General features: G+C 65.0%; 4 protein-coding genes and 1 long non-coding RNA gene across 6 annotated transcripts; all 5 read right to left on the bottom strand.

Annotated features, from left to right (window-relative positions):
• Positions 1 to 168: 168 nt before the first annotated feature.
• Positions 169 to 2,905, bottom strand: LOC117437297 (myosin light polypeptide 6). 2 transcript variants are annotated; one of them, XM_034071374.1, is made up of 7 exons: positions 2,786 to 2,905; positions 2,464 to 2,491; positions 1,706 to 1,849; positions 1,452 to 1,625; positions 931 to 1,008; positions 773 to 811; positions 169 to 417 (listed from the first exon to the last, which is right to left on the bottom strand). In XM_034071374.1, the coding sequence occupies exons 1-6, from the start codon at positions 2,786 to 2,788 to the stop codon at positions 783 to 785; spliced, it is 456 nt and encodes a 151-aa protein (XP_033927265.1). In that variant the 5' UTR covers positions 2,789 to 2,905; the 3' UTR covers positions 169 to 417; positions 773 to 782. The 2 variants fall into 2 exon arrangements, with proteins under 2 accessions (XP_033927265.1, XP_033927266.1); XM_034071375.1 differs by lacking the exon at positions 773 to 811.
• Positions 2,906 to 3,157: 252 nt separating this feature from the next.
• Positions 3,158 to 12,977, bottom strand: ESYT1 (extended synaptotagmin 1). The gene is made up of 31 exons (XM_034071623.1): positions 12,732 to 12,977; positions 12,572 to 12,613; positions 12,033 to 12,167; positions 11,804 to 11,877; positions 11,663 to 11,735; positions 11,495 to 11,584; positions 11,355 to 11,410; positions 10,970 to 11,093; positions 9,983 to 10,159; positions 9,378 to 9,460; positions 9,236 to 9,284; positions 9,067 to 9,156; positions 8,871 to 8,963; positions 8,383 to 8,454; positions 8,210 to 8,296; positions 7,697 to 7,846; positions 7,216 to 7,335; positions 6,627 to 6,803; positions 6,285 to 6,367; positions 6,150 to 6,198; positions 5,986 to 6,075; positions 5,449 to 5,544; positions 5,227 to 5,298; positions 5,061 to 5,147; positions 4,837 to 4,983; positions 4,568 to 4,698; positions 4,275 to 4,370; positions 4,026 to 4,154; positions 3,800 to 3,905; positions 3,574 to 3,623; positions 3,158 to 3,494 (listed from the first exon to the last, which is right to left on the bottom strand). The coding sequence occupies exons 1-31, from the start codon at positions 12,975 to 12,977 to the stop codon at positions 3,461 to 3,463; spliced, it is 3,108 nt and encodes a 1,035-aa protein (XP_033927514.1). The 3' UTR covers positions 3,158 to 3,460.
• A 1,165-nt stretch (positions 12,978 to 14,142) lies between these two features.
• ZC3H10 (zinc finger CCCH-type containing 10) lies at positions 14,143 to 15,768 on the bottom strand. The gene is made up of 2 exons (XM_034071524.1): positions 15,679 to 15,768; positions 14,143 to 15,532 (listed from the first exon to the last, which is right to left on the bottom strand). Exon 2 carries the CDS (start codon positions 15,520 to 15,522, stop codon positions 14,338 to 14,340), a length of 1,185 nt encoding a protein of 394 aa, XP_033927415.1. The 5' UTR covers positions 15,523 to 15,532; positions 15,679 to 15,768; the 3' UTR covers positions 14,143 to 14,337.
• A 497-nt stretch (positions 15,769 to 16,265) lies between these two features.
• LOC117437332 (uncharacterized) lies at positions 16,266 to 16,936 on the bottom strand. The gene is made up of 3 exons (XR_004550430.1): positions 16,812 to 16,936; positions 16,550 to 16,572; positions 16,266 to 16,398 (listed from the first exon to the last, which is right to left on the bottom strand). It is a non-coding gene; the product is annotated as an uncharacterized lncRNA (long non-coding RNA).
• Positions 16,937 to 17,622: 686 nt separating this feature from the next.
• On the bottom strand, positions 17,623 to 23,753 carry PA2G4 (proliferation-associated 2G4). Its single transcript, XM_034071571.1, has 13 exons — positions 23,594 to 23,753; positions 22,183 to 22,311; positions 21,784 to 21,889; positions 21,646 to 21,715; positions 21,442 to 21,534; positions 21,265 to 21,328; positions 20,818 to 20,896; positions 20,218 to 20,296; positions 20,006 to 20,139; positions 19,275 to 19,369; positions 19,038 to 19,165; positions 18,456 to 18,509; positions 17,623 to 17,939 (listed from the first exon to the last, which is right to left on the bottom strand). Exons 1-13 carry the CDS (start codon positions 23,679 to 23,681, stop codon positions 17,874 to 17,876), a joined length of 1,185 nt encoding a protein of 394 aa, XP_033927462.1. The 5' UTR covers positions 23,682 to 23,753; the 3' UTR covers positions 17,623 to 17,873.
• Positions 23,754 to 23,850: the final 97 nt, after the last annotated feature.

The raw sequence follows: 23,850 nt of genomic DNA on the forward strand, positions 1-23,850 counted from the left end.
CCCCCCCCCCCCCTCCCCCCCCAGTTTGTGTGTGCCCCCCCCCCCCTTTGTTTTTTTGGGTTCTTTTCTTGTTTTTTTACTAAAACCACCAAAAATAAAAGCTCCAGAACCCCAGGGAGGGGAGAACCGAGCCCAGGTGCGGGGGGGGGCGCGGGGGGGGCACAGGGACACGGCTCCATCCAATGCTTTATTCTTGGGTGCTGTGGAGCAGTAACTGAGCCAGGGGGGCTGAGAGTGGGGATATGGGGGGGGGGCACACAATGGGATCCTGATGGACAAGGACCACACTTAGGGATAACGGGAGGGGGGGCACACAATGGGATTGTGATGGACAAGGACCACACTTAGGGATAATGGGGGGGGGGGGATGCGATGACGCGATGGGACCTCAACCGCTCAGCACCATCCGGACGAGCTCTGTGGATAGAAAAGGGGGGACCAGGGGTGAATGGGGGGGTCACGGAGCCCCCCCCCCCCCCCCCATCCCATCCCATCCCAGAGCCAGGAGAGAGGCAGAAGCCCAGAGTCCAACCAAAGAGCGCAGGAGGTGGCTCCATGCACAGGGGCATGCGGGATGGGGGGGATCCAATGGGATCGAGGGGGGGGTTAAGGGAGCGCAAACCAGACCCAGCGGCCTACAAAAGACATGGAAAAACCAGGAATGAGGCTGGAAAACCAGGAATGAGGCTGGAAAACCAGGAATGAGGCTGGAAAACCAGGAATGAGGCCAACCCCCCCCCCGGGAATGATGGGAGCTTTGGGAAGCGCCTACCCCGGCAGTGTCACCCTGACAAGATGTGTCGCACAAAGGCTGGCAGGAAGGAAGGAGACCACGGTCAGGGATGGAGTGACCCCCCCCTCCCCCCCCCCCCACCTCCATTGCACCCCCAAATCCATCCTCCCCCCCCCCCCGGGACCCCCAAACCTCACCTTCGTAGTTGATGCAGCCGTTGCTGTCCTCGTGCCCGGCCACGAGCTGCTCAACCTCCTCCTCTGTCATCTTCTCACCTATGGGGCACAATGGGGGGGTCAAGGGGGGGTCCATAGGAGCCCATAGGGGGTGATGGAGGGGGGATCCCTGTGGGGTCCATAGGGGGTGATGGAGGGGGTTTGGGGAGCATCCATAGGTGCCCATAGCAGGTGATGGAGGGGTTTTAGGGGGGTGTCCATAGGCACCCATAGGTGGGTGATAGAGGAGGTTTAGGGGGGGTCTATAGGCACCCATAGGGGGTGATGGAGGGGGTTTGGGGAGCACCCATAGGAGCCCATAAGGGGTGATGGAGGGGGGCTCCCTGCAGGGTCCATAGGCACCCACAGGTGGGTGATGGGGTTTAGGGAGCATCCATAGGCACCCATAGGTGGGTGATGGAGGGGGTTTAGGGAGCATCCATAGGCACCCATAGGTGGGTGATGGGGGGGGCTCCATGGACACCCATGGCGGTGCCGCTGACCCAGGGTGACGAGGACGTGGCGGATCTCAGCGCCCATGACGGTGCCGTTGCCCTCCTTGTCGAACACCCTCAGCCCCTCCACATAGTCCTCGAAGCAACCTTGGTCCTTGTTCTTGGCGATCGTCTGCATCATGGGCAGGAACTGCTCGAAGTTCAGCGTCTTCAGGTTCATCTCTGCAATGGGAGCCCCATAAGTGGCCTTGGGGGGGGTTTAATGGGGGGGGGGGGTTAAATAAAGGGGGGTCCCCGCTCACCATCACTTTTGGGGTTCCCCAGCACCTTCATGACCTCAGCATTGGTCGGGTTCTGCCCCAGCGCCCGCATCACGTCCCCGCATTGGCTGTACAGGATCTTCCCATCCCCGGTGCGGTCAAAGAGCTGGAATGCTTCCTTGAACTCTGCCGGGATCCAATGGGACCCAATGGGATCCAATGGGATCCAATGGGAGCCAATGAGACCCAATGGGATCCAATGAGACCCAATGGGATCCCCCTCCCATCCTGGGACCCCCCCCCCCCCCCCCCCCCCGGTATCCGGTTTCCGTCGCCGCTGGATCCGGTTTCCCCATGGAACCCGACGCCGCTCGGGATGTTCCCCCCCCCCCCCCCCCCCCCCCCTTCATCCCCATCCCGCACCCAACCGGGACCGCGCCCCCCCCCCCCCCCCCCCCCCGGGCCGTGCGCGGCCCCGCCCCCGCAGGAATGCGCGGCCCCGCGCTTTGCCCATATAAGGGCAAATGGCGCAAGACGGACCCGGCCCCCCCCCCCCCCCCCTCCCGGTCCCGCATCCCCCGGTCCTGCTCCCGGTCCCGGTTCCGGTTCCCCCCCCCCGGGAACGGCTCCGCCTTGGGGAGACTTCGGCCCCGGAAAGGCCCCGCCCGAGGCCGCGCAGGAGGCGCCGGGGCCGGGGGGGGGATGGGGATGTCCTGTTCCCGGTCCCGTTCCCAGGTCCCGTTCCCGGTTCCCGTTCCCGTTTCCCGTTCCCGGTTCCCGTTCCGGTTCCGGTCACTCACCCGCGGTTTGCTCCTCCGAGAAGTCACACTGCGGGGGGGGGGGGTGCAGGGGGGGGATCAGAGGGAAACCATCACTACCGGTTACCGGTAACCCCCCCCCCCCCCCCCGGGCCCTCCGGTACCGCGCTCCCCCCACCCCATCCCGCGCAACTTCCGCGCACCCCCCCCCGATCCCGTTTCCCTGCTCCCCATCCCCGGTCCCGGTCCCGTTCCCGTTTCCCGTTCCCGTTCCCATCCCCATCTCCGCTCCCGTTCCCGGTTCCCGATCCCGTTTCCGTTTCCGTTCCCGTTTCCGTTCCCGTTTCCCATCCCCGTTTCCCACCATGGCGGCGGCCGCTCCCGTTCGGGCTCTGGGTGCGCGCTGCGGGCGGGAGGTTTCTACCGGGCGGTGTCAGCGCCCGCCCATTGGCCCGCGCTAATTAATGAGGACGCATTATTCATGAGGGGGGCGGAGCCTGCACAGGCCACGCCCCCTTCCCCGAGGCTGATTTGCCTTTAGATGGGCACAGACCAGCTCCGGGAGGGGGGGGGTGACGGTGACATCCCGTTATCCCATGGGAAGCATCCCATGACCCCCCCATGGGTACCACCCCCACTGACACCTCACGGGGGGGGCACATCCCATCGTCCCCCATAGGGATCCCCCCCATTGAATACATGGGGGGGTGTGGGGGGGCACTCAGCACAGACCCCATCATCGCCTCCATCCTTTATTAGCGCTATGGGGGGGGCACATTGGATGCAGTGGGGGGGGCACAGCGCTGGCATCGAATGAGAGCGCGTCCAGAGGGGGGGGCCCCTCTGGGTGGGCAGAAGGCACGAGGTCCATAACAGTCTATGGGAGGTGTGTGTGGGGGGGGGCTCATCCTGACCCCCCCCCAGCCAGAGCGTCTTTGGTCAGTGCAATGCAGGCAGTGGGGGGGGCAGCAGGGCAATGGGGGGGTCCAGGACCCCTGCTCCTACTGCCCCCCAGGCACAGCGGGATATGGGGGGGGCTTTAGGGGCTGCTCCGAGCATCCTGCAGGTTGTACCTGGACACAAAGAGAGGTGATGGGGGGGGGCACATGGAGATCCCCCCCCCAAGTACAGAGACCCCCCCCCAAAACTCACCAATGGGGCCCCCCCTCGGAGAGATCCACTTGGGCCAGGTCCAGGCAGAGCTGGGGACAGGAGTGGCTCAATGGGGTTCAATGGGGATCAATAGGGATCAATGGGGTTAAATGGGGATCAATAGGGATCAATAGGGCACAATGAGGCACAATGGGGATCAATGGAGCACAATGGGGATCAATGGGGTTCAATGGGGCTCAATGGATCCCCCCGGCCCCCCCATTACCTTGCCCAGCACCTCCTTGTCCCGGGCCATGAAGGATGGGCAGGATTTGACCCGAGCCTCAAGCCTGCGCTGGGAGGCTTCCTCCAGGGACAGGTCCCACTCGAACCTGGGGGGGAACAGCACCTATGGCACCTATGGGACCTATGGGACCCTGTGGGACCTATGGGACCCTATGGGACCCTGTGGGACCCTATGGGACCTATGGGACCCTATGGGTCCCCCCCACCTCTCATTGAAGTCGGGGTCCAGGGTCCTCCTCTGTGTTCCCGTTTTCCTCTTGGAGCGGCCGCGCTCCGGGAGCAGCAGCAGGGACACGTATGGATCCGGGAGCTCCTTCCCCTGCGGCCTCAGGCTCCTGGGGGGGGCGGGATGGGGGGGGCAGGGTTGGGATGGGGGGGGCAGGTTCGGGATGGGGGAGGGGCAGGTTCGGGATGGGGGAGGGGCAGGGTTGGGGGGTGCTCCCCCCCCCCCTCACCTGCATCCGTGCACGATGGCCACGAGCTTGTGCCCATCCCGGTGGTACCAGAGCGAGAGCTGCACCTGGCCCAGTCCTGCCTCGGCAGTGGGGGGGCTGGGGGGGCAGAGGGTGAGCACCCCACAACAGACAACATGGGGGGGACCCATAGGGACACCTCCCACCCCCCAACAGACAACATGGGGGCACCCATAAGGGACACCCCCCCAAGCCCCCCCCCCAGTATCATCCATGGGGGGGCTCCCCAGGGGCTGTGGGGCTGGATTCTGGGGGGGGGGGGGGAAGGGCTGTACCTGTCTGTGGGGGGCAGGCGCTGGCGCAGCCCCCCCGGGCTGCTCTGCTCGCCCCCCCCCGCAGGCTCTTCCATGGGTTGGGGGTCAGAGGACCCCCCCGCGCTGGCCTCTGCCTGCAGGGACACCAGCACCTGGGGGCAATGGGGGGCTCATTATGGGGCTAATGGGGGCTCACAGGGGGTTAATGGGGGGTTCCATTATGTAGTTAATGGGGGGGCTCATAGGGGGTTAATGGGGGGGGTTCCACGATGGGGGGGTCAGGTCCTCACCCGCAGCTGTGCCCGCAGCAGGACCTGGCTGTTGGGCCCCCCCCCAGCCAGGGGGAACCAAGCATCGAGGCTCAGCCCCTCGGAGGCCAGGAGCTGGGGCAGGGGCAGGCTCAGGGCCCCCAGGGGCTGCCCCCCCTCGTCCTTCACCTGTGGGTACGGGGGGGGGTCAGCATCGCCATGGGGCACCCCATTGAGGGGGGGCAGGAGTGGGGCTGGGGCAGGACCTGCAGCTCCAAGGACTCCGCATGAGGCCGCTTGATGAGGAAGGAGAAGCCTTCATCCCATATGGGGGCGGTGCTGGGGGCGCAGGGCTGGGGGGGCAGAGGAGAGGGTGAGGACCCCCCCGAGCCCCCCCATAGCGACCCCAATGCGGTCCCAGTGGGGCCTCACCTTGGTCTTAAAGGAGACGTCGCGCACGGAGAGGACGGCGAAGGCAGACGGGGGCTTGGAGCCCTTCCGGAGCTGGGATAACGGCGTGGATGGGAGGGGATGGATGGGGGCAATGGGGCAGTGGGGTCAATGGGGACAATGGGGATCAATGGGGATCAATGGGGGTCAATGGGTACAATGGGAATCAATGGGGATCAATGGGGGGGGCCGGGGGGGTCTCACCGGGAGCTCGGAAGCTCGGTCCAGGAACACCGAGAGCAGGGCAGCCGAGAGCTCCTCGTTGTGGGGGGGCTGCAGGAGGCTGTTGATGTGCAGGACCTGGGGGCAATGGGGAGATGGGGGGCACTGAGCGGCTGGGGGGCAGGGAGGGGAGGGATGGGGATGGGATGGGGATGGGATAAGGAATGGAATGGGATGGGGATGGGATCAGGATAAGGGAGGTGATGGGATGGGGATGCGCAGGAACAAGGATGATGGGGACACAGAACAGGGATGGATACTGGGATGCACAAGAATAGGGATGGGGATACACAGGGATGTGGATTGAGACAGGGATGGGAATGTATATGGGCACAGATGAGGATAGCGGATGGCAATAGGAATGGGGATGGGAAAAGGGATGGGGATGCAGAGTGATAAAGATGGAGATGGGGATAAACATGGGGATATGGATGGGGATGTGGATACGGAGATGGATGTGGATGCAGAAGTGGATACAGATGTGGACATGGATGTGGATTGGGATGCAGGATGTGGTACCTGCGGCAGCATCGCGGGGCTGGTGCTGGGGCTCAGGCTCTCGAGCTTCACGTGGAGCCGCCCGGATTTGACCCCCTCCAGAGGCAGCCACTGCAGGGGGGGGGGGACGGGGTCATGACCCCGCCGGGGGCACGGACCCCTCCCCCCCCCAGCCCCTCCCCCACCTCATCCACGACGCGGCTGCTCAGCACCTGCTGCAGCGGCACCTTGCACCTGGGGGGGCAGGGAGGGGGTCACCGGGGGGTCACCCCCTCCCCCCCCCCCATCCCCCCCCACCCCCCCATCACCCCCTCCCCCACCGGCCCAGGAAATCATCCTCATCCAGGTCCTTGTCAAAGAGCTCGAACTCCACGTCCTGGCCTGGGATGTCCGTGACGATGGCCTGGGGGGGGCAGCAGTGGGTGCCCATGGGCACCCCATAGACACCCCATAGACACCCATAGAGACCCCATAGACACCCATAGGTATCCCATAGAGACCCCACTGACACCCATAGAGACCCATAGACACCCACAGAGACCCATAGAAACCCATAGATACCCCCTAGACACCCATAGATACCCCATAGACACCCAGACCCCCACAGATACCCATAGATACCCATGACCCCGTTGACCCCATGACCCCCCATGACCCCGCACCTCGTAGGCCTCGTTCCAGCGCGGGTTGAGCTCCTCGCGCATGACGCGGCTCCGGAAGCGCGCTCCCGCGGCGCGCACGCGCACGTAGGGGTCGGAGCGGCCCCGCAGCGCCCCCCGCAGGAAGCGGTCCTTGGCCACCAGCGCCTCCGCCTCCAGCAGGTGCACGCGCAGCACGTGCTGAGCCCCAGCGAGAACATAGAGACACATAGAGACACATAGAGACACATAGAGAACATAGAGACACATAGAGACACATAGGGACACATAGAGAACATAGAGACACATAGGGACCATAGAGACCGACCCATAGAGACCATAGAGACCCATAGAGAACATAGAGAAACCCATAGAGAGACTCCTAAAGACCGACCCTTAGAGACCCATAGACAGACTCATAGAGACCAACTCATAGAGACCCATAGAGAACATAGAGACCCAGAGAGAACCCATAGAGAGACAGACCCATAGAGACCCCATAGAGACCCCATAGCGACCATAGAAAGAGACCCATAGAAGCCCCCATCGTGCCCCATAGAGGCCCCATTCTGACCCATAGGACCCCCCGTTCCCACCCCCCATCCCCCCCCACCTCAGTTCCAAAGTCGGGGCCGGGGCTGGCGTGGGGGGGCCGGGGGGGGGCAGCACTGCCCGAGGGCTCCGGGGAGGGAGTGGAGGGAACAGCGTCCTCGGGGGCATCAAGGAACAGAACCTGGGGGGGGTCAGAGCATGGATCCCCCCATAGCCCCACAACAGCCCCATAACCCCCATAGCCCCCCCATAGCCTCCATATACCCCCATAACAACCACAGCCCCATAACCCCCATAGCCCCCATACCCCCCCATAACAACCACAGCCCCATAACCCCATAACCCACATACCTCCCATAGCCCCATACCCCCCTATAGCCCCATAACCCCCAAAGCCCCCATAACTCCATAACCCCCATAGGCTCCATACCCCCCATAACAACCGCAGCCCCATAACACCATGCCCCCCATAGCCCCATAGCCCCCATAGCCCCATAGCCCCCATACCCCCCATACCCCCCCCAGCCCCCTGCCCCCCTCACCCTCAGCACCAGCTTCAGGTGCAGGCAGCTCTTTGGCCCCGCCCCCTGGAGGGGGAAGGCCCCGCCCAGGCTGAGCCCTGGAGCCTCCAGCAGCTGCGAGAGCGGCAGCGACAGCGCCCCCAGTGGTGACTGACGGGAATCGTCCCGGACCTGCGGAGCACAGCGGGAGGGGATGGGAATGGGAATGGGATGGGAATGGGATGGGATGGGAATGGGATGGGAAGGGAATGGGACGGGAATGGGATGGGAAGGGAAGGGAATGGGATGGGAATGGGATGGGAAGGGAATGGGATGGGAATGGGATGGGGATGGGATGGGAATGGGATGGGAAGGGAATGGGATGGGAATGGGATGGGAATGGGATGGGAATGGGGTGGGAATGGGGGGGAATGGGATGGGAATGGAAGGGAATGGGATGGGAATGGAAGGGAATGGGGGGGAATGGGATGGGAATGGGATGGGAACAGGGGTCACATGCATACTCGGTCCCGGGCCCATTCCCGGGTTCCACACCTGGAATTCCACCTCCTGGCTCCTGGGATCGTGCAGGAAGAACCGGAAAGCAGCTTCCCACACTGGGGCTGTGGAGCTGGGAACCACCTGGGGGGGCACAAGGGGGTCAGGACCCCCCTCCCCCCCCCCCCCCCCCGCACCCCCTCCCCTCCCCCCCCCCCTCCCGTTCCCACCTTGCTCTCCATGGTCACGTCCTGCACCGAGATCTGCACCATGGGGCTGGGGACACGGCCTGGGGGCCGCAGCTGCACCCATGGGGAGAGGGGGGGCAGCCCTGAGCCCCCCAGCAGCGCTGACCCCCCCACAGCATCCCTGCCCCCCACACATCCCTGCCCCCCCCACAGCATCCCTGCCCCCCCCACAGCATCCCTGCCCCACAGCATCCCTGCCCCCCCCACAGCATCCCTGCCCCACACATCCCTGCCCCACAGCATCCCTGCCCCCCACACATCCCTGCCCCCCCCACAGCATCCCTGCCCCCCCCACAGCATCCGTGCCCCACACATCCCTGCCCCACACATCCCTGCCCCCCCACAGCATCCCTGCCCCCCCCACATCCCTGCCCCCCCAACAGCATCCCTGCCCCCCCCACATCCCTGCCCCCCCCACATCCCTGCCCCCCCCCCACATCCCTACCCCCCCACCCCCGTCCCCCCCCCACCGGCAGCTCCTCCGCCCGCTCCAGGTACACCATGAGGATGGCGGCCGAGGGGGGGTCGGGTTTGCCCTGGATCATCCGGTTCCTCTCCAGCACCTGGGGGGGGGGGCAGAGATGTGGGACCCCCTCCCCCATTGCCCCCCATTCCTGCCCCCCCCCTTCCTGCCTCCCCCCCTTCCTGCCCCTGCCCCCCCCTCACCTCCTCCAGCTTGGACGCATCCGCCAGGGGGCGGAGCCACTCCAGGCGCAGGTGGAGCCGGCCCTGCCCCCCCTCCTGCAGAGGGAACCACTGTGGGGCGGGGGGGGGTCAGCAATGGGGCAGCCCCACAGCGCCCCCCCCCCCACAGCGCCCCTCAACCCGGACCCACATCCTCCAGCACGCGGCGCTTCATCACATCCTCCAGGTCCAGCTTCAGCCTATGGGGGTTATGGGGGGGGGGGTGAGATGTGGGGCTGGGGGGTTATGGGGGGGGATGCAGGGACCCCCCCCAACCCCTGCCCCATAAGTACCTGCCCAAGAAGTCGTCCTGGTCTGGGTCCTTGTCGAAGATCTCCACCTCCAGCTCCTGCCCTGGCACCTCGTGCACCACAAACTGGGGGCACAAAGGGGGAACCCCCATACACAGCGGGGGGGAAGGGACCAGTGGGGTGGGGAATGGGGGGGTCTGGTACCCACAGCATCAATGGGGGTGTTTGGGCACCCCATAGCCCAGGTCAGTGGGGCTATGGGGGGATATATGGGGAGATATGGGGGAGCTATGGAGGGCTATGGGGGCCATGGGGCTTATGGGGAACTATGGGGGGTTTGGGGGCAATGGAGGCTATGGGCGTTATGAAGGGCAATGGGTGCTATGGGGTCAATGGGTGCTATGGGGGGCAATGGGTGCTGTGGGGATTATGGAGGCAAAGAGGGATATGGGGGCAGTGGGCGCTATGGGGTCAATTTGTGCTATGGGAGGCAATTGGGATCAGTGGGGATCAATGGGATCAATGGGATCAATCAATGGGATCAATGGGCACCAATGGGATCAATGGGTCACAATGGGGATCTATGGGATCAATGGGGATCAATCAATGGGATCAATGGGTCACAATGGGGTCTGAGCAGCGCTGACCTCGTGCAGCTCGTCCCACACCGGGTCCAGGTCGCTGCGCACCACGCGGCTGCGCACTCCCTGCGTGCCCACGCGCAGCTCCGCGTACGGGTCCGAGCGCGACTCCAGCAGCCCCCCCAGGAACCGGTCCTTGGAGCGCAGCCCCCGCGCGGCGCGGAGCTGAACCCGGAGCGCCCCCTGCAGGCGGCACCGGCGGGGGGAGGGTCAGGTACCGGGATGGGGGCAGGGATACAGGGATGGATGCAGGGATGGGTACAGGGATGGATACTGGGATCCAGGAATGGATCCAGGATTAGGTACAGGGATGGATGCAGGGATGGGTACAGGGATGGATGCAGGGATGGATGCAGGGATGGATGCAGGGATGGGTACAGGGATGGGTACAGGGATGGATGCAGGGATGGGTACAGGGATGGATGCAGGGATGGGTACAGGGATGGATGCAGGGATGGATGCAGGGATGGATGCAGGGATGGGTACAGGGATGGGTACAGGGATGGATGCAGGGATGGGTACAGGGATGGATGCAGGGATGGGTACAGGGATGGATGCAGGGATGGGTACAGGGATGGGTACAGGGATGGGCACAGGGATGGGTACAGGGATGGGTACAGGGATGGATGCAGGGATGGATGCAGGGATGGGTACAGGGATGGGTACAGGGATGGATGCAGGGATGGGTACAGGGATGGGCACAGGGATGGATGCAGGGATGGGCACAGGGATGGGCACAGGGATGGGTACAGGGATGGATGCAGGGATGGGTACAGGGATGGGTACAGGGATGGGCACAGGGATGGGTACAGGGATGGGTACAGGGATGGGTACAGGGATGGGTACAGGGATGGATGCAGGGATGGGCACAGGGATGGATGCAGGGATGGATGCAGGGATGGATGCAGGGATGGGCACAGGGATGGGTACAGGGATGGGTACAGGGATGGGTACAGGATCCAGGGCTGGATCCGGAGCTGTCCCCAGCCTCACCCTCGGCACTGGGCTCCGCAGCTCGGCCGCCTCGGGCAGGTCGGGCACCAGCGGCACCAGGAGCCGGTTGGGCAGCACCAGGAAGGAGGCAATGGCGTCCATGAGCACCGCGTCTGAGAGCGAGCTGGGGGGGGGGACATGGTCACTGCTGGGGGGGGGGCACGGCTGGACCGGCCCATCCCGGTGTGTGGGGGGGGGGCATGGATGGACCGGCCCATCCTGGTGCAGGGGGGGGCACGGCTGGACCGGCCCATCCCGGTGTGCGGGGGGGGCACGGCTGGACCGGCCCATCCTGGTGCAGGGGGGGGCATGGATGGACCGACCCATCCTGGTGCAGGGGGGGGCACGGCTGGACCGGCCCATCCTGGTGCAGGGGGGGGCTCACCTGAGGCCAGGGATGTCCAGCAGGTTCGTCATCCCCGTCCAATTGATGTCCAAGGTCTTTGGGAGGGGGGGAAACGGGTTAAAGGGGGGGGGGCACAGACCCCATTTGGAGCCTGTTTTAATGGGGGGGGGGGCACTGACCGGGCGCCGGATAAAGAACATGGAAAGAGCCCCCACAATGGGCACATCCCCAAGGAGCGGCTCCAGGATGATCCGCAGCGTCCCATGGAGCTGGGGGGGAGGGGGAGCAGTGAGAGGGGCCCCCCCATGGATCTGACCCCATCCCAGGTGTCCCCCCCCCCCACTCACCTGCATCCCCTTGACCCCTGCCTTGCAGAAGAACTTCTTCACCTCCACGTCAATGCAGATGTCCCCAACGTAGCTGGAAGGGGGGGGGGAGGTTGGGGGGGGTTGGGGTACCCGGACCCCCCCCGGGGGGCGGATGCTCACCTGATGTTGAGATCCAAGAGGATTTGCTTCTTATGGGCACCGGGATGAGAGCAGATCCCCAGGACACGGAGGGGCTGTGGGGGGGGGGTGAGAGGGGATGGGGGGTTCATGGAGTACCCATAGGGGGGTCCATGGGGGGTTCCCTGGGGGGTCCATAGGAGGTGCCCATGGAGGGGTCCATGGGGGGGTCTCTGTGGGGTCCTTGGGGGGGTCTCTGTGGGGTCCCCACCTTCTCGCCCATGTCCACCCTGGTGAAGGTGAAGCTCTGCAGGTGGGGGCTGGAGGCCCTGATGGCCGGAGCCACCTGAGCCTGCAGCAGCTTCTCCATGAACTGCCCGAAGAACGGCCAGGCCTGAGCCAGCACCTGCGGACATGGGGCAGGAGACAGGGAGACAGGATACAGGGATACAGGGATGGATACAGGATACAAGGATATGGGATACAGGGATGGATACAGGGATACGGGGATGGATACAGGATACAGGGATACGGGATACAAGGATACAGGGATAGATACAGAATAGAGGGATACAGGGATACACAAATAGATACAGGGATACAGGGATGGATACAGGATGCAGGGATGGGTCCAGGGATGGATCCAAGGATGGATACAGGGATACAGGATGCAGGGATGGGTCCAGGGATGGATCCAAGGATGGATACAGGGATACAGGATGCAGGGATGGGTCCAGGGATGGATCCAAGGATGGATCCAGGGATACAGGATGCAGGGATGGAGGCAGGGCCGGACCCCGGAAGCCTCACCTTGTTGAGCCATTCTGCTCTCTCCACATCCGGGAAGCTGACCTGGGGGAGGGGGCACCGCGGTCACCCCCGGCCGCTGCTGCCGGTACCGGGGGGGCGTGGGGGGGGCAGGGACACCGGAACTCCCCCTCCCACTCCCCTCCCCCCCCCCCACACTCACCCAGGCCGGGAGCTCCCCATTGCTCAGCCCCAGCCGCTTGGCGGCCGCGCGCACCGCGGCCTCCTCGTCCCGCTGCAGGCGCGCGGCCGCGCTCAGCGCGCGCTCCCGTGCGCGCCGCCGCCGGCGCCAGCCCGCGTAGAGCGCGAGCGCGAGCAGCAGCGCGGGCGCGCGCAGCCCCAGCAGCCCTGCCGCGTACGCGGGCAGCGCCCACAGCAGCCGCCGGCCCAGCGCGGCCCCGGCCTCCATCCCGGCTGCGGACCCGCCTATTGGCTGCCGGGAGCACCGGGGGCGACGCCCATTGGCCCCGTGCCCGGCGTGCCCCGCGGCGATTGGTTCCGCTGCCCGGCGCTGATTGGCTGCTCCGCAGCCCGCTCCCATTGGCTCCTTGCCGCGCAGCGGGGAGCGCCCATTGGCTGCACCGCGCCCCGCGCCTATTGGCTCAGCGCTCCGCTCTGGACAGCGCCCATTGGCTGCGCCACGCCCCGCTCCCATTGGCCCCGTGCTTCCCGTGCCCCGCGGCGATTGGTTCCGCTGCCCGGCGCTGATTGGCTGCTCCGCAGCCCGCTCCCATTGGCTCCTTGCCGCGCAGCGGGGAGCGCCCATTGGCTGCACCGCGCCCCGCGCCTATTGGCTCAGCGCTCCGCTCTGGACAGCGCCCATTGGCTGCGCCACGCCCCGCTCCCATTGGCCCCGTGCTTCCCGTGCCCCGCGGCGATTGGTTCCGCTGCCCGGCGCTGATTGGCTGCTCCGCAGCGCGCTCCCATTGGCTCCTTGCCGCGCAGCGGGGAGCGCCCATTGGCTGCACCGCGCCCCGCGCCTATTGGCTCAGCGCTCCGCTCTGGACAGCGCCCATTGGCTGCGCCACGCCCCGCTCCCATTGGCCCCGTGCCTCCCGTGCCCCGCGGCGATTGGTTCCGCTGCCTGGCGCTGATTGGCTGCGCCGCAGCCCGCTCCCATTGGCCCCGTGCCTCCCGTGCCCCGCGGCGATTGGCTCCGCTGCCCGCACGGTGACGGCGCCGCCTGGCGCTGATTGGCTGCGCCGCAACCCGCTCCCATTGGCTCCTTGCCGCGCAGCGGGTGGCGCTCATTGGCTCAGCCGCGCCCCGAGCCTATTGGCCCCGCGGCCCTCGCCAGCCCTCAGGCCATTGGCTGCACCGCGCCCCGCGCCTATTGGCCAGCGCTCCGCTCTGGACAGCGCCCATTGGCTGCACCACGCCCCGCTCCCATTGGCCCCGTTCTCCGCACCGGCCACGGCCGCCTTGCGCCCATTGGCTGCCCCGACCTGTGTGGGGCGGAGCCTACGGAGGAGGCGTGGCCAGGGGCGTGGCCGGGGCCGTACGCGTGCAGCACCGCCCGGTTCGCCCCCCCCCCCCGCGTCCCCGGTACCGATCGCTCTCCGGTCAATCTCGGTTCATTTAATGGCTGCGAACGTTACAGGCCTCGGGGCCGCCCCCCCCGCACCGGGACCGGGGGGGGGCAGTGTCCAAGTGTCCATACACAAGGCTCCTGGATGGGGGGGGTGGGGTAAAACACAGCCCCAAACCCCCCCTCCCGGTGCTGTCCCGGGAGGCTTCAGTGCCTGGCCCCGGTACCGGCCCGGGGGGTGTCAATGGGGCATGGCCGTGATGCGCATGCTCTGCGAGGCAATGGGATAGGTGACCATGGGGGTTGTAGCGTGGCTCATGGTGATGCCCCCCAAGGGCTGCGCCATGGACACGGCCACCGGTGCCACCGACACGGCCACGGGCGCCATGGACACGGGGGGGGCCATGCCCTGGGCGATGGTCTGAGCCAGGGCAGCCGAGAGCGGCGCGATGTCAGGGTTGAGCGGCGGCGGCGCAGCCGTGGCCGGAGGAGCCGCCTGCGCCCCGGCCGGAGCCACCAGCTCCTGCTGCGACACAGGCCTGGGCTGCAGGGCCTGGCTGCTGAGCGTGGTGTGCGTCTGCGCCATGCCCGGGTTGAAGCTGGTGACGGTGCCCACGGCGGGCGCCAGAGTCTGCTCGGTGGCGGCGGCGGCGGCGCTGGTGCTCAGCGTCATCACCTTGGCCTGGTTGCGGAACTGCGCGTTCTGCTCCAGCAGCACCTCGTTGGTGGCCAGCAGGTTGCTCACCTGCTTCTTGAGCTCCTCCACCCGCTTGCGCAGCAGCGCGTTCTCCTCCTCCAGCAGCCGCTGCTCCACCGTCCCCACCACGCCGGCGGCCACCCCGAACTCGAAGCCCTCGAAGTGGAGCCCGTCCCCGCGGCGCCGCTTGAGCAGGGGCTCGTGCTCGGCCTCATAGAGCCCCTCGAAGGCCTCGAAGCGCCTCGCGCCCGGCTCGAAGTCGCGCTGCAGGTGCTGGAACTTGCACTTGGCCCCACGTTGGCAGTCGCCCTTGAGGAAGTCCCTGCAGATGGGAACCTCCTCCTTGCTGTTGGGGAGGTCTGCGGGGGACAGACCCAGCCCCGCAGCCACCTTCTGGCGCAGGCGCGGGGGGAGCTCCCCGGTCTTCTTGTAGGAGTCCTCGTCCTCCTTGGAGCCGTGGATGAAGCGGCAGCTGAGCCGGACGCACTCCTTGTTCTGGAAGTCGTGGCAGAAGATGAACTCGTTCTTGCGCACGCCCAGGTTGGTCACCTCGCTCATGTCCGGGTGCCGGAACCGGCAGCGCTTCCCCCTCTTGCACACGTTGCGCAGGAAGTCCCGGCAGATGTCATCGTCCGGGGCTCCCCCTCCGCCGCCTCCGCTACCGGCACCGGCGCCGCCGACGGCCTCGTCCCCGCTGCCCCCCGAGGGGAACCCGTCCCGGTCCGGCATCGTCCCGGGGCTGCGGGAGGGACGGAGCGCGATGAGGGCCCTACCGGACACCGTACCCGGGGGGACACAGCGACCCCCCCCCCCAGCCCCGCCCCCTCCCCGCCCCTTCCGGTTCGTGCCCCGCCCCTCCCGGTGCCGCCCCGGTCCCGGCCTCACCGTCCCGCGGGTCCTCCAGCGCCAACAATGAGCGGCCCCGTTGCGGCCGCTCTGCGCCGGGCCGGAAGTACTCTATGGTGCTTCCGGGGCGGCGCGGAAGGAGGCGGGCGGGGATTGGCGGAGCGTAGTGACGTCATGAGCGTGCGACGCCGACGGTAAGCGCGACCGGTGCCTGCTCGTTACCGGATGGACCCGCATTGACTCCAACGGTGCCGAGTCCCGGTCACTGCCCCCTCCCCCCCTCCGGTACCGGACGTTCCCCCATGACCCCCCCCGTTACCGTATCCCCTTCACTGCTTTCCCTATTACCGGACACCCACCCCGTTAAGGCACATCCCAACACTCCCGCCGCCGTTACCGGAGCTGGCCCCGTTATCGTAGTCCCCACACTCCCGTTACCGGAGCTCCTCTCCCGTTACCGGACGTGCCTCCATTACCTCCATCATTACCATAAATCCCATCGCTGCCATTCCAATCACCGGAGCCTTCTCCCGTTACCGGCCGTCCCAAACCCCTTCCCCCGGTTACCGTCAGTGCCCTCCCCATCCCCGCAGCCCCCTCCCGTTCCCGGCCGCAGGAACCACACGTTCGCTGTCACCATCAGCTTTATTCACAGCACGACGGCAGCCGCCAGGCCCCGAGCGCTCCCGGGGCCCCGGGCTCGGTCCCGGCTGCCGTTACTTGGATCTCTGCCTCATCTTCCTCCGCTTGCGCTTCAGCCTGAGGAGGGGGTGGGGGGGGGGGGCAGCTCAGCGCCGGTACCGACCCGAGGGGGGGGAAGCGGCGGCGGCCGCGGCCTCCCCCGGCCCCGGTGCAGCGGAACCGGAGACCCCCGGGTCAGGGGGCGGGGGGAACGGGGAACTCCACGTACCTGCGCATGCGCTTCTTGCGCCACTGCGGGAGCAGAGAGAGGCGCTCGTTAGTGACCGGCATCGCGATAGGAACCCCTCCCGGACACCCCCCCCCCCTCCCGTACCGGTAACGGGTTCCCGGTGCACCGGCACCCCTCTCCCCCCCCCCTTCGCCTCTGTCCCCACCCCTCTGCACCCGCTCCCACCGGGGCCCGGTCGGTGATGGATCCCACCCCCCCCCCGGGGCACCGGAGCCGCCATCGGCCGCTCCCCGCCGCTCACCTTGGCCCTCATGGCGGGGGGGGGACCCCGCGCTCAGTCCCGGCGGGCGGGGCCGGCGGATGGCGGCGGATGGCGGCGGATGGCACCGGAACCCCCAAGATGGCGGCGGCAGCGGCCGAGAGGCCTGTGCCTCACGATGGGGCCTATTTATACGGCGGAGTGCGTGGCCACGCCCCCTCCCCTGGCGCGGGGCACGACGGGAGCTGTAGTCCGCACCCCCGAGGCATCATGGGAGTTGTAGTCCGCCTCCCCCCGCCGCCATTTTGCGCCGCTCTGGGGGTGAGATTCCTGCGGTCCCAGCATTCCCGTTGGGAACGATGGGGATTGGCTCTGCCCCGTTATGGTCATGGTGAATCCCATCCGGGGCAGGTTCATCCTATATTCATCCCAGGAGCAGTCATGGAAAACTCATGGGAATCCATGGAAAACTCATGGGAAAACCCATGGAAAACTTATGGAAAACTTTATGGAAAACCCATGGAAAACCTCATGGAAAACTCATGGAAAACCTCATGGAAACCTCATGGAAACGTTCATTCTTTTATTGACTTTGGTTCAGATTTGCACGTCTGGAATCTGGGATGGAATCCGGAGCGATGAGGAGCGGACGGATGTATCCCGGGAATGCCGCTCCCATCCCCCCCCCCCAGATCGGGATCCCGGAGCCGGCAGTGGGAATTCAGCCTTGTCCCTGCTTGTTTTCCAGTAAAAACCTCGATAAAAGAACCATCCCCTCCCCCCCCCCCCCCCCCCATTCCCATGGGAAGCACAGAATTCCCACCAGGAATCCCTCACAAACGAGCGCCACAAAACCAGTACAAAACCAGTGTTTATGGTGAAAACTTCCAAAGGCTCCCGGGTTGGATCCCGAATCCCACAGCGCCGCCCCCCCCCCCCCCCCCAGTTCCTCCCTTTGGGATGGGGTGGGAAGGGGCGGCTCCCATGGGATGAGGGGACACAGAGGGGCTTCAACGCCTGCTTTATTCCGGAGCCGGGCTGGGAAGCGCCGGGATCGCCCCCCCCGCGGCTCCATAGGGACAGGGATGGGGGCACCGGAGCCGCTCACTCCCCTGGCTCCGTCTCATCCGCAGCCTCCCCCGTGGTGGCGTTCTCGGCATTCCTGGAAGCCTGTGGGAATATGGGGGGGGGTGAGGGTGGGGAGCACTTCCCATAAGGATAAGGATGGGGAACCCTTTCCATAATGGTAAAGATGGGAAATCCCATAAGAATAGGGATGGGGAGCCTTTCCCATAAGGATAAGGATGGAGAGTCCCTTCCCATAAGGACAAGGATGGGGAAATCTTCCTATAAGGATGGGGAATCCTCTCCCATAAGGATGAGGAGCCCTTTCCATAAGGATGGGGAACCCTTCCCATAAGGATAAGGATGGGGAGCACTTCCCATCATGGTAAGGATGGGAACTCCCATAAGAATAGGGAGGGGGAGCCTTTCCCATTAGGATAATAGGGAACCCTTTCCATAAGGATATGGATGGGGCTGCTCCCGTATCCCAAGCCAGGGGAATGTGGAGCTGATGTTGATCCCCCACTCCATACGGAGGATCCCTGGCAGCATCCATGGGAGCTGTCCCGTCCTTCCCACCCCATTCCCTGCTTCCAGGAAGTGGGAATCCTCCCCCCTCACCTTCTTCTTCTTCTTCTTCTGGGTCTTGCGGCTGGCAGAGCTCTGGAGCAGGGCCTGGAGACAGGAAAGGGATGGGAGGAGCCGGGAAGCCCAAGTGTTCCCTTGCTCATTCCCGGCTGGAAGCAGGGAGATGCCGGAGGGGCAAGGGGATGAGCAGCTCCCGCTGACCATAACCCATGAGGATAAGAGGGAACTCTTCCCATAAGGATAAGGATGGGGAGCCCTTCCCATAGGGATGGTTCTCCAGGGATGCTGGAGAACAAGGACAGGACAAGGGAGAAGCAGGGGAAGCCCAGGTTGGATCCAGGAGGGCGCTGGGACCCTGGGATGTGCTTGGGTTGCTCCATCCCCGGCCCCATCCCTATGGGATGCAGCTGCCCCCGAGCTCCTTACCAGCCCCATTCCCAGGATCCCAGCCCCATTCCTGGGATCCCAGCCCCATTCCCGGGATCCCAGCCCCATTCCTGGGATCCCAGCCCCATTCCCGGGATCCCAGCCCCATTCCCAGGATCCCAGCCCCATTCCCGGGATCCCAGCCCCATTCCCAGGATCCCAGCCCCATTCCTGTGATCCCAGCCCCACCTTGAGCTCAGCATCCTGCACCTCGAAGCAGGATCTGTAGAGCTCGGCCTCGAAGGGGCCTCCCGTTATCCGCATGGGCCCGTTGGGCATCAGCAGCACCGTGAACTTGAACTGCGCCACGAACTCCCCTGGAAGAGCCAGAATGCCAGAGCCGTTCCCATGGGATGGCTCCGGCAGCCCCACGGCCACCATGAGGATGGATCCCGAGGGCTGGAATGTGGCTCCATTGGCGCTCACCTTCCTTCTCATAGAGGACATTGAAGGGCTGGAGCAGCTCGTGCTTGGCGCATTCCACCACTCCCATCCTGGCTTTCTTCTCATCCTCAAAGGCCCTGGAAGCAGATGGAGCTCAGCCCATTCCCACAATTCCAGCCGGGAAACCCCATCCAGAGAATGGGCTCAAGGGGGTTAAGAGCCCATGGAGGCCATTCCGGAGGACATGGCCTGGGATTGGCTCAGCCCCCACTCAGCTCCACTGGGAAGCAATTCCTGGCTGCCAGGAAGGGAGAAGGGAGGGATCAGGGAAGGAGCAGGAATAGAATGGGGAGGGAGCAGGAAGGGATTGGGAAGAGACTGGGAAGAACCAGGGAGGGATCAAGAAGGGAGAAGGAAAGGATCAGGGAGGGATCAGGATGGGAGCAGGGAGGGATCAGAGAGGGATCGGGAAGGGATCAGGGAGGGACTAGGAAGGGATCAGGAAGGGATTGGGAAGGGACCAGGAAGGGATCAGGAAGGGACTGGGAAGGGATCAGGGAGGGATTGGGAAGGGACTGGGAAGGGATCAGGATCAGGAAGGGATCGGGATCAGGAAGGGACAGGAAGGGATCAGGGACGGGAATGGATCAGGAAGGGAGAGGAAGGGATCAGGAAGGGACTGGGAAGGGATCAGGGAGGGATTGGGAAGGGACCGGGAAGGGATCAGGACGGGACAGGAAGGGACCAGGGACGGGAATGCTGTCGGGAATCACCGGAGGGTGAAGGGCATGGTGTCGAAGCGCCGCTCCACCTCGCTGAAGAAGGCACGGGAGGTTTTCATCTTGAGGCCATACTGCTTGGCCGGGTCCCGTTTGTAGATGGTCGTCCTCTGCCCTGCGTCCCGGGCCTGTGTACACCGGGATCAGCATTCCCGAGGCCGGGAATGCCGCCACCCCCCCCCCCCCCCCCCCCCCGCAGCGCTCACCTTGCCCTCGCCGCTGCTGACCAGGACATCGACAGCGTAAACCTCATGGACCTCGAATTCTGCCTTTTCGTGGTCCTTCCTGCATGGAAAACATGGGAAAGGGTGGGAAAAACAGCTGAAAAATGGGGAAAACAACCAAAAAATGGGAAAAACACCCGAAAAATGGGGAAAACACAGGAAAGGGTGGAAAGAAGCCCCCAAATCCCCTTCCACAGCCTCAGGGCATCAAGCAACAGCCTTGGAGCAGCCCGGGATGCTGGGAAGTATCCCTGGATGTGGATCCAAGCCAGCCCATCCGTGCTTAAAGAGCCCCACAAAGGGCCTGGTGCCCCCATCCTGGCTCGGTGCTGAGCACCCAATGCTCCTCCTGCCCTCGGGCTTGTGGCCGTGCCCCCCCCATGCCGGGACAGCTCCCGGTGCTCCCTCATCCCATGGGATCAGAGCTGTGGACCGCAATGGATGGCACCCGGACGCATGCAGCGGCTCCATCCCTGAGCATCCCTTGGGGCCGGGAGCTTCCAGGAAGCTGGAGAGGCAGCAGGAATTGCTGGGAATGGAGCAGCATTCCCGAGCCCTGGATCCCCCCAGTGTGATGCTCACTTCTGCTGGTCTGTGGGGTTCTGGATGATGGTTTTCTCGCCGTCGATGACGTGCTGCTTCAGCTGGTGGGACAGCATCCCTGGCACGAGAGAAGCTTCCATAAGGAACAGGCCCCGCACCGGGAACACCAATGGGATGCGATGGGATCAGAGGCAAACCCATTGCCAAGGGGGGTTTGGGTCCATGGATGCTTCCCCATCTCCTCCAGGGCACAAGGAGCAGGAAAGCACTGACCCACCCCCCCCCCCAAAGCCATCCCATACATTGGAATACTCCAGTGTTCCCAGAGGGAACTTCATGGGATTGGAAGGAATCTCCCAAGGAATGGAGCAATTGTGGCTGCAGCAAGGGCCAGGCTTGGGCTCCAGCCGCCCCTGGACCAGGAGCTGTTCCCATTGGGAATCTCCTCCAGACTCCGTGTGCTTCCCGCTGGGAATGGGATCTCACCTTCAATGGGAGTGCAGTGAAACGAGTGGGCGATTTTGTTCCAGGCCTCTGTCACTTGTGTGTTCTGTGGGATGAATGGGGGAGGTTGGGATGCTCCATGGGTACCACCCCCCCCATGGAGCTGCCTGATCCCAACCCACTTCCCACCCCATCCATGGCTCCATCCCATGCTCCCACCTGGTTCCCAGGCTTCACCAAGCGCAGGGCAGCCTCGGCACACAGATGAGCTGCTTTGATGACATCGGCTTTCCGGCCGGATACAGGCTTTTCCTATGGGATCGGGAACGCAAGGCCCACAGAGGGGCAGTCAGCTCCCATTGGGATGCATGGGAGCACCGGGAATGCCGCGGGCAGGGAATGGACCCCCCCCCCAGCACCCACCTTGGAGGCGTCGATGACGAAGCTGTGAGCCACGTTGGCGATGAAGCCGTCCACGTGCACCCCCAGGTCCCTGCAGGCAAGGGGGGGGTCAGGGAGCTCCGGGAGCATTCCCAGCGGGAATGGCGCCCGCACACTCACACTTTGACCAGGTCTCCCTCCTTCAGGATGTAATCCTGGTCACTCTTCAGGGGCGAGAAGTGGCAGACGCAGTTGTTGACCGAGACGCTGGTGGGGAAGGCAATGCCTGTGGGGGGGGAAGGGGGAGCTCAATTCCTGCAGCATGGAAGTGGGGAGTTGGGATCCCGGCTCCGGGAGCCCTTCCTGTGCTCACGGCCCAGGCCAAGAGTGGCCAAATTCCCTTTGGAAAGGGAAATTCCCATTGGAAAAGCTAAATAATTCCCGTTGGGAAAGCCAAAGTCCCACTGAAAAAGCCAAATTCATTGTGGGAAAGCCAAGTTCCTGCTGGGAAAACCAAATTCCCACTGGAAAAGCCAAATTCCTGTTGGAAAAGCCGAATTCCCATTGGGAGAACCTCACCTTTCTTCATCTCCTTCTCCTTCTTGAAGATCTTGCCAGTCTCTTCCATGATCATGGAATCTCCCTTCTCGCACAGCCCCAGCACCGAGGCACCGGCACCGGCCGCATCCAGCACTGCCCGCAGGACCCCTGCTCCCAGGGAGACATGGAGCTGCCAGGGATGGGATTCCCAGCAGGAATGGGAGCATCCCAGCACCATTCCCATCAGCAGTGACGTTCCCCATGGGAACGGGGTTGGGAATGGCGCTGGGATGCAGCACAGCAAAGGATGCAGGGCAGGAGGCTCTGACATTCCCGAATCCTGGAATCCCAGCTTGGCTCCATGGGGGTGATTCCCCATCGGCCTCTCTGCTGGACACCAGGAGCCTGGGATGGACGGGACCTCCACTCTGGGAATGCCGGAAGGGACCGATCCCTGCTCCGAGCCCCACTTCCATGGGGCATTCCAAGCCCTTTACACCACAGCAGCCTCACTCCATAGGGATTCAAAGCATTCCAAAGCCACCGCAATTCCCAACCCCCCCCCCCCATTCCCAGCCCTTCCCGAAGGGGGGAACGCGCTGCTCCTGAGCCATTCCCATTGGGAAGTGCGCCTGAAGCGGCCAAGTCAGCAGGAATCCATGCGGGAAGAGCTCGCCCAACCGGTCCCGGCGCTGTCACCCCGCGGGGGGGGGAACGGCCCCATAGGGCTCCAGCAACGCCTATGGGGGCTATAGGGGGGCATAAGGGCTATAGGGGTCTATAGGGGAGCATAGAGAGCTATAGGAGACTATAGAGGGCTATAGGGAGCTATAGAGAACTATAGGAGGTATAGAAGGCCATAGGAGTCTATAGGGAGCTGTAGGAGGTATAGAGAATCTATAGGGGTCTATAGAGGTCCGTAAGGACTATAGGAGCTATAGAGGGCCATAGGGGTCTATAACGAGCTATAGGGAGTTATAGAGGTCTATAGGGTATAGGGAACATATGGAGCTATAGGGGCCGTAGAAGGTTATAGGAACCATAAGGGTCTATAGGGGCCTATAGGGGTCTATAGGCGCTTCCCCACGTGCACCCCCCCACCGGGGTCCATGGGGGGGTTCAAGCCCCGGAACAAAGCCCCGGCCCCCCCGGCTCCTCCCCCCGCCGCCGGTGCACGTGGGGCTCGGAGGCCACGTGCGGGCAGCGGCAGCCGAGCGGGGCCTGCGGGTACCGGAACCCCCCCCCCCCCCCCCAGGGGTATCCGGTACAACGGGGCCCTCCCTCCGCGTGCGCCGGCCCCGGTTCACCAACGGACGGACGGACGGACGGGGGGGGGGGTTGAGGCCTCACCGCCGGCCCGTGCCCCCCCCCCCCCCGCTCCGTTCCCGGTGCCCCCGGTCCCGGTGCCCCCCCCCCGGTCCCGGTGCCCCCCCCCCGGTCCCGCACTCACGGTTAGCGATGTCCCCTCCCATCTTGTACTTGGTCACCACCAGGTCCTCGGCGATCGTCAGCTCCGCAGCCTCCTCCTCGGCAGACATGGCCGAGGCCTGGGCCTGGGCCTGGGCCCGGCTCCGGTGCCCCCCCCCGCCCCTCCCCCTCCCTCCGGTACCGGAGCCGCCGCTGAGGAGCCCCCGGGAGCGCGAGGAGCGCGGGCAGGGCAGGAGCGCGGGCTCCGCGCGGGGCACGCTGGGAACGCGAGTCCCGCCC

The sequence above is a fragment of the Melopsittacus undulatus genome, chromosome 21 (assembly GCF_012275295.1).
Source record: "Melopsittacus undulatus isolate bMelUnd1 chromosome 21, bMelUnd1.mat.Z, whole genome shotgun sequence".
NCBI classification, from domain to species: Eukaryota; Metazoa; Chordata; class Aves; order Psittaciformes; family Psittaculidae; genus Melopsittacus; species Melopsittacus undulatus.